At 35.9% G+C, this 13,869-nt stretch overlaps 1 protein-coding gene across 10 annotated transcripts; it reads right to left on the bottom strand.

The window, feature by feature from the left end:
- On the bottom strand, positions 1 to 11,365 carry LOC113099747 (NLR family CARD domain-containing protein 3-like). 10 transcript variants are annotated; one of them, XM_026264681.1, is made up of 11 exons: positions 11,219 to 11,365; positions 10,369 to 10,689; positions 8,200 to 8,314; positions 7,649 to 7,761; positions 7,096 to 7,218; positions 6,511 to 6,633; positions 4,063 to 6,015; positions 3,723 to 3,896; positions 3,464 to 3,637; positions 873 to 919; positions 1 to 795 (listed from the first exon to the last, which is right to left on the bottom strand). In XM_026264681.1, exons 4-11 carry the CDS (start codon positions 7,738 to 7,740, stop codon positions 266 to 268), a joined length of 3,216 nt encoding a protein of 1,071 aa, XP_026120466.1. In that variant the 5' UTR covers positions 7,741 to 7,761; positions 8,200 to 8,314; positions 10,369 to 10,689; positions 11,219 to 11,365; the 3' UTR covers positions 1 to 265. The 10 variants fall into 10 exon arrangements, with proteins under 10 accessions (XP_026120466.1, XP_026120470.1, XP_026120471.1 ...); XM_026264685.1 differs by having other exon boundaries at positions 8,205 to 8,314; XM_026264686.1 differs by lacking the exon at positions 8,200 to 8,314.
- Between the last annotated feature and the right edge of the window lie 2,504 nt (positions 11,366 to 13,869).

The following is a 13,869-nucleotide window of genomic DNA, read 5'->3' as shown; positions in this document are numbered from 1 at the left end:
CTATTTTTCATCTTCAATAATTTTAATGTAACTGTCATATGAGATATATTAATCATATTCCTGATTAATTATTAAAATTCCCTATATATCATTTGAGTTAATTATTATGTACAACCCAGTGCTGCTACAGTAGTTTAAGGTCAGAGTGCATTTTTTTCTATTACATTTTGAATATGTTATGGTAATGGTATTAATGTGAGAAAATTACATCTGTAAGATTAGGAGGTTAAAATGTGATTCCATAGAGGCTTCTCACAGAAGGCTGTTAATTCTCACACAGAAAAACTGAACAATCAGGATAAACTACAATTCCAGCATAGATGGGTTCAGTGAATGTGGTGTTGAATGTGTGTATGTGTATGAGTGTGTGTGTGTCATAGATGCAGTAGAAGGACAGAGAGCCAGCCGACCAGTCCAGATATACTCCTACTCTATTAGAGCGCGACGTAGGGGCAGGAATGTCAGTTGTCTTATTATTGCACCAAAAAGTGTACAAGTTATCACTACAATAAAGACTCCATGACATTTCATTCCGTCCAAACCTACAGTTACTTCCTCCTTTCCTGCAGATTCTTTTATATGTCATTGCTACATGCCCTGAGCCATGCCATTCAACCTCCCAGTAACAGCGTCCAGTCAGACTCTCTCTGCACATAACCTGCTCACAGTTCTCAAATCTCTCTGGATGATCAGGATATTGTTGATGCTCTTTCTTACATGTTGCTGTTTTGTTCTTCTCAGACAAGATGAGTTGAGTGTGTGCTGTGTTTGGATCCAGTGTGAGATCACAGGCATCTGAACACAGAAAGATTGATCAGAACATCTGACATAATTAAATATTCATAGGTGTGTGTGTATGTGTGTGCATGTACATTTTCTCAGTCCTGGTCTGATCCTCAAATGTCCTCCATGGTCCACACTAAAGAGACAAAAACATATATGCCAACAAATAATGTTCAATAAGGTGACAACTAAATTTGAAAAAAAAATAATAATAAGTAGATTTACTTAATTTTTACTTTGCAAGTTTTTGCACACATACATTTTAAGTACAATTTAAGTATTTAATTAAGTAAAATCTAACTAAGTTACATTTAGCAAAGGAATTGAGTAAATTTATGTGTAATATCTATCTAGTTACTTTGTTAATTTACTCAAACAAGGTAGCACTGGAAAACAACCATGCTACTGAAGCATGTGGCTCATTTGCATACATATATGTAAGCAAATAGACAGCTTGTTATCCTTTGTAAATAATATGTCCACTCAACATAATTATCCAAATGAACACAGAGACCTTGATACTAAGTGCATTAGCATGGTTTAAATCGTACTTGTATGACTGCCATCAATTCGTAACAGTGAATGAAGAGGTATCATATCGATCACAAGTGCAGTATGGAGTACCTCCAGGCTCAGTACTAGGGCATTTACTCTTCACACTTTACATGTTACCCTTGGCAGGTATCATCAGGAAACACGGTGTTAGCTTTCACTGTTATGCTGATGATACTCTTTTCTTTGTGGCCCGGCGAAACATACCAATTTGAAAAACGAATGGAATGCATAGTCGTTATAAAAAACTGGATAACAAGTAATTTCTTACTGCTAAATTCTGAAAAAAAAAGAAAACCGATGCCACCAAAATTGTTGTCAAGGTTTGCTTCAGTTGGTCTCTTGACCGTTTTACAAATTCAAAGTCATCTGCTTCGAAGCAAATCAAACCTTGAAGTACCAACCTTGTGTTTAAACTTTTTGCCTATAACTCATGACAAATGAGCCTCATGTAGTGGTCTCTCTTTGGTTTATTGACTGACATTCAGATATTACTGAACTGAAAAAAAGGCCCACTAAACAAATGCCACTGTAATGCTTTGATTGATTGATTGACAGACAGACAGATAGCTGCATTGGCTTAGGCTTTAAGATATGAACACTTATCATACAATTCTCAACAGTGTTGAAAATATTATTTTTTTTATATTGCCGTGCAAGATGGGAGTTTTTAATATGGTGTTACCTGGCATGCATTGTCACATTAAGCATTTTGTTAAGATTCATATGCTGGTTCTTGATTCGCTGTGTGTCGAAATAGCACTGAAAATTATTATTCTTATTTTTATATGCATTGCATAGATTTATAAATCATTCACTGCAACCATTAGATCAGCACTATTTTATGGTACTTTGTTTTATGTGCTGTAGTTTCATATGGTTGATTATGAAAAACCTAAACATATATATGATAATAATACAAAAGTTATTTTGATTGTAATTAGGCCAGCTCATGATGATTTCAACAAAAACAGGTGCTCCTAGTTCACCAATTCAAAATGAATCATTTGAAATGCTCCGCGTCTCCAATAAGCATTAATCCACAAATTACTTAAGCTGTTATTTTATTTTTTTTTTTACGTCACTGACACTCAAAATAAACCAATATCCCGGAGTAATTAATTTATTGTTATTAACTTACTGAACTGCTGTGAAGAGAGAACTGAAGATGAACACCGAGCAGAGCCAGATAATGAACGTACACTCCCACTGCGGGAGCAGTTGTCGTTTTTGAGTCAAGAACCATCGGTTTTTGAATCACCAATACACTGAACTGAGAACAGTTTCCTTCGGACATGTCTGATTTGAGAACCGAGAAGCTGAAGATACTGCACATTCGTGATTCAGTGTGAAGCAGACTGACACACAGCACATCTGAACTGAACTTGTTCTCTTGGTTATTGATTCTGAAATGATTCTGTGCCAATGTTATGAGCGCTGATAAACCAAAGGCTTGAATGAAGGGAAATCTGGTGAAATGTAAGTTTATTTAATAACAAATAAATTGCAATGGATTATGTATAGTAAGTCGATCATGTCTTCTGCATTGATGACACATAATTTATTTACTTTATATCTTCAAGACTTAATTGCTTGTCAGCACATTATTGCTGTAACTATTTAGGTGCGTTGTTGCATAATTGTAAACTTTTCATGATTGATGTTTTTAATTGACTAAAGTTATGATTACTGACTTTATATATTTGAATGTTTGATAGACTTGATGCCATTACATCATCGCCAATTACATCAATACATAGAGCGTAAAAGAACGTTTTTTTTTTTAACCGGTTTATTGAATCTAACTGTCTGAAAGAAGAGCCCAACAAAACAAACACTGATCTCCACGAAGGGGGCATAATTTTAACCAATAAACCATCATTATATGATCCTCTCTAAATCACCATTTAATTAGTAACTTAATTAGTGAATTAACTTTAACTCTTCGAGAATTTGGGATATGTCTTGAAGACTTGGTTGTGACTTGAAAGTCACAACTCTGGTATATTGCAACCATTTTCACAGCTATAGTGTGCCGAGAGGCATGATGCACAGTTTGATCAACCTTTTTATCTGTAAGATTAACAATATAGTGTAAATCCAAATATCACTCTTACTACCCACATACTTGAGTATCTCCAGTTTATATTTTGTATCCTCCAGTTTGTGTTTGAGCAGCTGCACTCCTAACTGTCCTGGGTGGTTGTAGCTCAGATCCAGCTCTCTCAGATGTAAGGGGTTTGAACTCAGAGCTGAAGACAAAAAACCACAGCCTTTCTCGGTCACCATACAGCCTGATAACCTAAAAAACACAGTAAGATCATCTACAAACACAAATCAACATTATGATCAGCTGACTATATGACCTCTCATATGTTCCTAAATACCTTAGTTTTTGTAGCTGACAATTTTCACTCTTTAATCCATCAGAGAGCAGCTTCACTCCTGAATCATGCAGGTCATTGTTACTCAGATCCAACTCTCTCAGGGCAGAGTTTGAGGATTTTAGAGCTGATGACACACTTTCACAGTCCTGGTCAGTTAGATTACAGCCAGAAAGACTGAAAAACAGCATGTTTTCTTTGAGTGTAATATGTTTTAAAGTGAAAATGCATCTTATAGACCCTTTTCACAGACTGTAAGGATGCATTTTAATGGTCATCAGCATAAGAAGTCGTTCAAAGTTTTTAGATTTTCTTTATAGACGATATAGAAATAGACACTCACAGGGCTTTAGTGCAGCTGCTGGCAGCTGGTAACAGTCTTCTTCTTCCCTCATCTGATGTGTTGTATTTCTTGAGGTCCAGCTCATCCAGCGGCTCCTCTAACATCTGAAGCATGTAGGCGATTGTTGAGCAGTGAGCAGGAGAGAGTTTCTTCTCTGAGTGTTTGTCTGATTTCACAAACTCCTTAATCTCCTTGGACAGAGTTTGATCTTTCACTTCCAGCAGACAGAGGAACAGATTGATGGATCTTTCAGTGGAGAGTCTATGTCCATCTTTGATCTTCTCTTTAATGTACTGTGTGGTTCTCCTGATGCTCTCTGAGCTGTTCTCTGTGTGTGTCAGTAGATCCTGTAAGAGTCTCTGATTGGACTCCAGTGAGACGCCCAGCAGGAACCGCAGGAACAGATCCAGATGTCCATTCTCACTCTCAAGGGCTTCATCCACTGCAATTTTAAGCAAATGTTGTACTGAAGCAAAATTCTTTAATCCCTCCATAATTGCACATACATAATAGTAAAACACATACAAAGCAGCGAGAAACTCTTGAATGCTTAAATGAATGAAGCTGTAGACATTCCTCTGATGAATCACAGACTCCTCCTTAAAGATCTCAGTGCAAATACCAGTATACAATGATGCATCAGTAATGTCTATGCTGCTCTCAATCAGGTCCTCCTCATAGAACATCACATTGCCCTTCATCAGCTGTTTGAAAGCCACTTCAGCAAGTTTCACAATCACTTCTCTGTTGGACTGCAGGAGTTTATCTGGATCTCTCTCTTCATACTTCTGCTTCCTCATGTTGATCTGAATCAGCAGGAAGTGGATGTACATTTCAGTCAGAGTTTGAGGGATTTCTGCTTTCGGATCTTCTTCCAGGAGCTTCTGAAGCACAGTGGATGAGATCCAGCAGAAGACGGGGATGTGGCACATGATGTGGAGGCTTCTTGCTCTTCTGATGTGTGAGATGATTATATTGGCTTGATGCTCATCACTGATTCTCTTCCTGAAATATTTCTCCTTCTGAGGCTCAGTGAATCCCTGAATTTCTGTCAGACGGTGGATGTATTCGGAGGGGATCTGATTGGCTGCTGCTGGTCTGGAAGTGATCCAGATAAGAGCAGAGGGAAGCAGCTCTCCTTTCATGAGGTTTGACATCAACACACCCACTGATGAAGTCTCAGTCACATCACAAACTTTCTGAGCGTCTGAAAACATCAGTGTGATTCTGCTTTCATCCAGACCATCAAAGATGAACACAACTTTGCACTGCTCATAAATCTGTGAGTCCAGATCTTGAAGTTCAGGATGAAAGTCCAGCAGAAGTCTGTGAAGACTGTACTGATGATCTCGGATCAAGTTCAGTTCTCGAAATGGGAGCACAAACATAAAATCTACATCCTGATTGGCTTTTCCCTCGGCCCAGTCCAGAATGAACTTCTGCACAGAGACGGTTTTTCCAATTCCAGCGATGCCTTTAGTAAGAACAGTCTTGATCTGGTCTTTCTCCTCAAATCCTGCTTTAGGTGAAGCTTTAAAGATGTCATTGCAGTAGATTGAAGTGTCTTGTGAGTGTTGTGTTCTGGATGTTTTGTCCATCTGTAAAACCTCATGTTCTTCATTCACTCCTTCTCTCTCTCCCTCTATGATGTAGAGCTGTGTGTAGATGCTGTTCAGGAGGGTTACATTCTCTTGTTTGTTTCCTTCAGATAATCTCTCCCACTTTTTCTTCATGCTGGTTTTGTGGTGGTCTTTGAATCTATGAAGGACATCATCTATTGATTGGTGAGAATCCTGTATCAGGGCTTCAGGCTCTTCCAACAGAGTGTGTGTTTTATGAATACTTTTTTTGAGGGTCAGAAGGTCAGAAACATTTATATTCTGACTGCTGTGGTTCTGATAGGTGGATACAGAGTATGATAAAGATTTGATCAGATCATATATCTCTCCCCTGCTGAAATAGAAAAGACAATAGCAGCAAAAAGACAATGACAGTAATTACAATGACTAATATGACAATGACTCATAAAACACAGTTACCAGGTATCATTTTGGGAGGCACTTCTGCTTAGTATGTTGCATATTTTGGAATACATTTAATGTTGCTTCATTAAAGTTTATTAAAGTATTGTTTATTTGTAATACACTACAGTCAATTACTAAGTATACAGTATGTGACCCTGTCTGTGAAAACTCACAATTAAAATTTTTGTTGGAGATTTACTTTTTTTTTTTTTTTAGAATCATCCTTCATAAGGTAAAAAAAAAAAAAAAACATTCTTTAAAAATGTAACATTTATATTTTTATTACAAACTAAGACCATGTCAAATATTGTAATCATAGTGAAATTAATGCTTGAAATCAAACTTTGATGCTTGTTATCTCATAATGCGATTTTGAGACTTTAGCCTGGATTTCACAGAGAGGGTCCCCAATGTTTATACTAACAGGGGGTCAGAGGTCCCTGGTCCATCAATGAATTTAAGGGGTTCCATCATGGATGAGTTACTCTTCACAGACACAAAGCTGGGTTCTGGACACTCTGATCTCTGCCTCTCACTACTCCAGATACTGACAAAAGACAGACAAAAGAAGCATTTTAAAGCATAACATATGGTAAATAACCTGTATGCAACTTAGAGTTACATTTATTGCTTTACCAGAAACTTTCTGCCAAAGTTAATTAGAAATGAGGAACCTAAAATCTAATTCATCCTATGGAGGCAATAAAATTAAAATTGCTGAAATATACAAGTAACTGTTCAGAGTGCAGTCTAGAAATGAGATGAACAGAATAAACACTGAAAGAATAGAAAAAGATTAAAAATTTTTTAATGATTCAGTCAAGTACATGACAAACTTAAAGGAATTTTACTGTTTGGGAAGGTAGAGAAGATCATTCAACCAGTGAGGACATTGACATTAGTGGTTGATTAATGGTTACAATCTAACTTTGATGCTTGTTATCTCATAATTAGATTTTGAGACTTTAGCCTGGATTTCACAGAGAGGGTAACCAATGTTTATACTGACGGAGAGTCAGAGGTCCCTGGTCCATCACTGAATTTAAGGGGTTCCATCATGGATGTGTTACTCTTCACAGACACACAGCTGGGTTCTGGACACTCTGATCTCTGCCTCTCACTACTCCGGATACTGACAAAAGACAAACAAAAGAAGCATTTTAAAGCATAACATATGGTAAATAACCTGTATGCAACTTAGAGTTACATTTATTGCTTTACCAGAAACTTTCTTCCAAAGTTAGTTAGAAATGAGGAACTAAATTCATCTTAGCGAAGCAATAACAGAACAATTGCTGCAATATAAAGGTTCATAACTGTTCAGAGTGCAGTCTAGAAATGAGATGATGAACAGTGAAAGAATAGGAACAGATTAAAAAAAAAAGGTTTAAAAAAAGATTCAGTCAAGTACATGAAAATTTTAAAGGAATTTTACTGTTGGGAAAGTAGGGAAGATCATTCTACCAGAGAGGATCAGTGACAGTAAAGTTTCAGGAAAGCTATTTTGTGCCTCTCTGTGATGGTTCCATGAGACAACACTCACTAATGCTAAAATGTCTTACCTGAGGTCATAGGCAACTGCTTCATCACTGAGGTCAGAGGCCAGATTCTTCATGGGCTGATTGCAGCTTGATCCAGGAGATGGAGCGCTCATTTTAGAGTCCTGCTCTCATTTCTATTAAAAAAATAATAATAATAAAATAAAAAAAAACCTTTAGCGATGTACTAAAATGAAAATCCTGGCCTAAACCGAAACTGAAAATATTGGATGACCTTGGCCGAAAACCAAAAATACTTTTTAATAATATATATATTTTTTTTACACATTTTTAATTAATCTAAACATTTTTAATGATACTGAATTTGAAAAATACAGGCCCAATAAAATAACTACACATTTATTGAAAGTAAAACAATAACATTGGACAAAAACTGATTTGTATTAAATATCAATATATTATTTTTTTTCAGTTCAACAGAAAACACTGCAACAGAATCAGATTTTACTGACTTATTTTTTATTTTTTTTCAGTAATAATTATCCAAATAACGTAAGTCCCAAAAAAATCTTTTATTATCAGAGCAGAGAATATGGACTAGTGTCTGTTTAGACCTCACTGATTGGAGTGTTTTTGAAGCTGCCGCCACTGATCTGGATGTGCTCACAGAGACTGTTCATCATATATCAGTTTCTGTCAAGACGTGCATCCCTCCAGGACACATTAAACCTACAACAATGACAGACAATGGTTCACTGCAAAACTCAAACAGCTCAGTCAGACCAAAGAAGATGCTCACAGGAATGGGGACAGAGTCTTGTATAAACAGGCCAAATTATAGAGATTGACCGAAATATCAATTTACCAATATTGTCGCTGATATTTAAACATTTAGTCAAAATCGGATATCGGTTTTGTTATATCGGATTCACCAATAAATGCTGCCATCTTGAAGATGTAGGGATGCACGATATTGGATTTTGGCCGATATTCGATATGCCGATATTTTCTAAATAATTTTGGCCGATGCCGATACCGATATCGATATATATACAAATATATACTGATATATTTACAAATATATACTGATATATTTAAACTTTAATTTTACTGAAGAGAAATCCATGTATCTCTTCTGTATTGATTCTACCATAAATTTATTATTTTACAAATGTAGACAGACATTCACATCTGAAAAACAGGTCAATTATTTCACTTGGAGAATATCGGTTTGGCTCATCGGCAGAAATATTCATATCGGCCGATACCGATAATGGTCATTTTAAGCTTTTATCGGCCGATACCGATGTTGTGCCGATATTATCGTGCATCCCTATGAAGATGTTTTGAAAATTGCACACAGGATCCCCATTGCAGCGCATCTGAGATGAGACGAGAATACAACATTGGCATACATGTACTTGAATTGCTGTAGTTAGTAAACTTTATTTAACATAACAGCCAGTTATGCACAAATTAGATGCTTTACATGAATGCCTGATATGTACACTGTAAAACCCGATAAGTAAACTTTACTCAAACCGTTTGAGTAAACAGATTGCCTTGATTTAAACCATGTAAGTTTTAAAACTTTGCATTTAAGTAATTAAGTGATTAACTAAGTGCTGATTGTGAATTAGTGATGAACAGCTGTTAACAAACAGAATCACTGAAGAAAAGAGAAACACAAGAACTACTACAACTGACTTCAGACACAGACTTAGATGAAATCAACTGAAATAAAATACATGAAATCTCTCAAGATCTGATTAAACAACCCCACAAACAGCATCACCAGCTCCACTTATTAATAACCAGACTGACTTTATTTCTGTCAGACGTCTACAGAAGATCTTATTGAGAATGAACTAAGGTTTAGATGTTGATTTATTGTTTCATTTGAAGTAACCATGTTAGAGATCAGTGTTTGCTTTAGTTGGGCTCTTGACCCTTGATTTCTGTCTTAGTCTTTTCTCTGGCTGTTATAACCGTGTGTTTCTGAAACACATTTGTTTGTATAGTGCTTAAAGCCATGTTAAAATTAAATGTTTAACGCCATACAAAGCTGTTAGAAAGCATGGAGTGAGGATTTTCTAGAAGGATAAAATAACATTTTGTGTACCCACCCTAATAAAACCATAGCTGCAATGTGGTACTTTATTAACTAACATAAGTTTAATCTTAACGTAAACTCGCTCACTCTACTGTTAATAGATGTACTCGAATTTTATTGAATAGTACATTTAAGTAAAATTTCAATCAAAAATTTGTTTGTATTTTCCCTACCCTTACGAAAATTAACCATGGTTTTACTACAGATAAAACCAAAAAACCATGGTTACTGTAGTTAAACCATGGTAACCACAAATTAACCATGGTTTTGCTATATTAACCATAGTTTAACCATGGTATTTGTAGTAAATCTGTGGTTTTACAAATGGCAGTCAATACGCCAAAAAACCATGGGTTACTACTGTTTTACTATAATTAAACCATGGTTATTTTTCGTAAGGGTATTACTATCGGCTTTTTGTCAAGGGGATGCGAACAGCCGATCCGCCAAAGTGACGTCACTCCCCCACTCTATTCCACATCGGTTTTTTTGCTGAGACATGTTTATTATAAAACACTGATGAAAGCATATATCTCCACTTTGTTGAATTTTATTCTTGAACAGACTGCGCGTATCAAGCAGTATAAAACATGTTTCTGTTACTCATGTAAACATTTCTGAAACGTCTGTGTAGGCATATTTGACAAATATTGCATTATATTCACTTCACCTGTGACAGAGTATGCAAACACCGTGAGCGACTACTCTCTCCAGCCGTTTGCAGGTTAGTGTAGATATCCAAACACAGCGAGAGCAGCATCACTACCGGAAGCAGAAACCGGCTTGACAGCTTCCTTCTCGACTCCGCCCCCGACTGCAAACGACTGCTCTCTTTCTTTCTGCTGCAAGTCGAACGCACCTAATATAGCGCTCTGCAATATTTCCTTCAACCTCTTTCAATTCTTTTCAACCCCTCCCCTATCAGCCAATCAATGTGTGCAGAGTACGCTTGCTGACATCATCCATAGCAACGAGGTTCATAGCCACTGATCTATAATATAGATATAGATCAGTGTTCATGGCCCTTAACAGTTTGTCTCAGCAGCTTTGTGAATATGTTTTAAGATAAAACTCTTATCTAAAAAAAAACTGTTACTACTGTTTAGGATAACTTATATTAAGGGTAATGTAAAATATTTTTTGAATAAGGCCCTGGTTGTTTTTTTTTACTCGCGTTTATGCAACAGAATACTGCTTAAATGTTGTTTCTAGCAATCACGAACAAGGCTACTTGTGCAAATTACCTGTTAGGGAGATGTATAAAACTCTGTTGACGTCGCAATGATCTAAACACATAAAACTCTCTCTCACTCCGTATATGTGTTTGTCTAAGGCTATTTCTGATATCAAAAGTAAATATAAAACAGATCATAAAGGCACTTTTAATCATCGCATTGACGTCATTTTAGTCAGTCTGTCGAAATGTAGGATTCTGTTTTAAAAATTAGCTTGTAACTTAGCCTAATGAAGGGCAAAACATATAGCCGATTTTATAAATGAGGAATAAAGTCTGATCTTACCCGAAAATATGCAGCTGATTAAACACTCCAGTGTTAATAGGTTAATGCCTCGAAATAGCGGTTCTGTTTATTGTAGTACTTTCGGTATTACCTGTTTAAGGGTCCTCGTTTATTATGTGCGGACTGTAACAGGAAGGGGGCGTTACTTCCTCGTTTCCGTCTTTCTTTTCTCTTTTTTTTTGTGGCATACCACACCATACCTATGCCTCATTGGCCGCTCGACCGCACGTCAACGTCGCCGCCATATTGCTCCGGTCAACTCTCCGTCACTCTTTTGGACAGAAGAAAAACGTACTTGACTCATCGGCAGCTTGGGGGTCTACAAACCGTCCCACAGTAATAAAAACAAATCTCGGGGTATATCTTCCACAGGTAAGACTGAACTTTTTTTTTTTTTTTTTTTTTTTTACATAATGTTGTTTTAATTAATTGATATGTAGCCGATAAATAGTGATATCGCTAGTTAGCTGTCACTTAATTAAAGTTTAAATGCATTTTTATTAAGTTTTAACTGATTGTAGTTCATATCATGAAGTATGTTATGTTATGAGCACAGTATGTACAGTGAACAAAGATAATGTTAGACTGTCAGGGTTAGGAATGGAGCTTAAGTGAACATTTATTTATATAGCACCTTTCAAAACAAAGTTACAAAGTTATTTACAATACAACGATCAGTACAGTAACAAAATACAAAAAAAAAAAAAAAAACCATAAAAATTAAGAAAAGTCATGCAATAAAAACTTGTCCTAAAAGAGACTTAAAAGAGGATACAGCAGTAGCTTAATATCCCCAGGCAGGGAGTTCCATAGCTCATAGATTTTTTTCTTTTCTTCAAAAAAGGACACTTACAAACTGTAAAAGGAGACTAAATGAGCCCATGTATGTATACAGTGCAATATTAAAGAGCCTTTTTACATTTTTACATCAGTTAAAAACCTCATAATCATGAACACAATTAACTTTGTAACAACACACCAAAATACAGTAACAGCAATAATGTGCATACAAGGATTTAAGTCTTGAAGATATAGAGTAAATAAATTCAGCACAGAAAACGTGATCCACCTACTATACATAATCCATTCGATTTATTTGTTATTAAATAAACTTGCGTTTCACTAGATTGCCCTTTATTCAAGCCTTCGGTTTACCCACGCTCATAACATTAGCACAGAATCAAATTTAAATAAAAAATGTAATCAGTTCAGAATCAATCACCAAAAGAACCAATTCAGTTCAGATGCACTGTGTGTCAGTCGGCTTCACGTTGTATCACCCATGCTCATTATCAACAGCTCTTTGGTTCTCAAATCGGATGCGTCCGACAAAAACGGTTCTTGGTTCAGTGTACTTGTGACCCGAAAACCGATGCAACGGGTTCTTGACTCGAAAACGAGAACCAATCTAACCAGCACGTGCTGCAGTTCAGTATCAGCGTTGTTTGAGCTCAAGAAGCTAGTTTTTAGAAATCAGCGCAGTATAAGTAAAAAACTATTGTATATTGACAAAGTTGTGGCTCAACAATGATTTTATGTTATTGACATCTTAAGACTAATAATAAAATCTGTTCGCAATGGATACAGGCCTATTTATGAAGTTGACTTTATTTGCTATAAGAACTAATATGGTGGTAATTAGCCTAGGCTATTTTGTAATGTCATTAAAGCGAATTGGCAATCACTTTTGATAACGAAAATCTGGCAAACAATTTGGCTCTAAATGGCTTATCTATCTATAAATGACGAACTATGGCAATGATCCAACGTGTCCTTGTATTGAATCAAAGACGGCGTCGGTTTTTGGCAAAACTTAAGCCCTTTTGACATCTTGCCTGACGTGGCTATATTAAAAAAATAAAAATTAGCTTCCCAAGACAACTCATTATGGAGCTGCTGGAACTTCTCAGACCTGCACTTGCTGCCAGGATAACGCGGCGGAATTTTGCTTTAAGCCCTGAAGTCCAGCTGCTTGCAGCGCTAAGGTTTTTTGCTACAGGGAGAGGGCTACGGACTGTAAAAAGTGATTCTCCATATTTACTCAATAAAATTGTGACAACAGATTACAAGCAATATTATTAATAAAATTTAACACATTAGAATTAATTCGAATTAACCATTCAAAATGAGTAGAATAAAATGAAAAAAATAAAGTAAAATTTACACAAAAATATTGATTTCATTGGACAAAGAAACAAAGAAACAAAAAACATTATGCCAAAGAATACTATGTTATGCATGCAAGGCCAGTAGTTGGCGATCATGAAACACCCTGTGAAAACATTATATGCATGCACATGATGTCAACCTTTTTACAAATTCACATTTTTGTTGCTTACATAGATATGATACAGGCATCATGTTCAAAAGGTTGTGGCCTTGTATGCATAACATAGTATTCTTTGGCATAATGTTTTATGTTTGTTTGTTTTTTGTCCAATGAAATCAATATTTTTGTGTAAATTTTACTTAATTTTTTCATGTTATTCTACTCATTTTGAATGGTTAATTCTAATTAATTCTAATGTATTAAATTTAATTAATAATATTGCTTGTAATCTGTTGTCACATTTTTATTGAGTAAATATAGAGAATCACTTTTTACAGTGGATAGGTGCCATTTTATACATTGCTTCCCGACCATATTCTGT

This window comes from Carassius auratus, unplaced genomic scaffold (assembly GCF_003368295.1).
Source record: "Carassius auratus strain Wakin unplaced genomic scaffold, ASM336829v1 scaf_tig00217029, whole genome shotgun sequence".
NCBI classification, from domain to species: domain Eukaryota; kingdom Metazoa; phylum Chordata; class Actinopteri; order Cypriniformes; family Cyprinidae; genus Carassius; species Carassius auratus.
The sequence above is the reverse complement of the archived record's forward strand: the minus strand, read 5'-3'. Positions and strand labels throughout refer to the sequence as shown.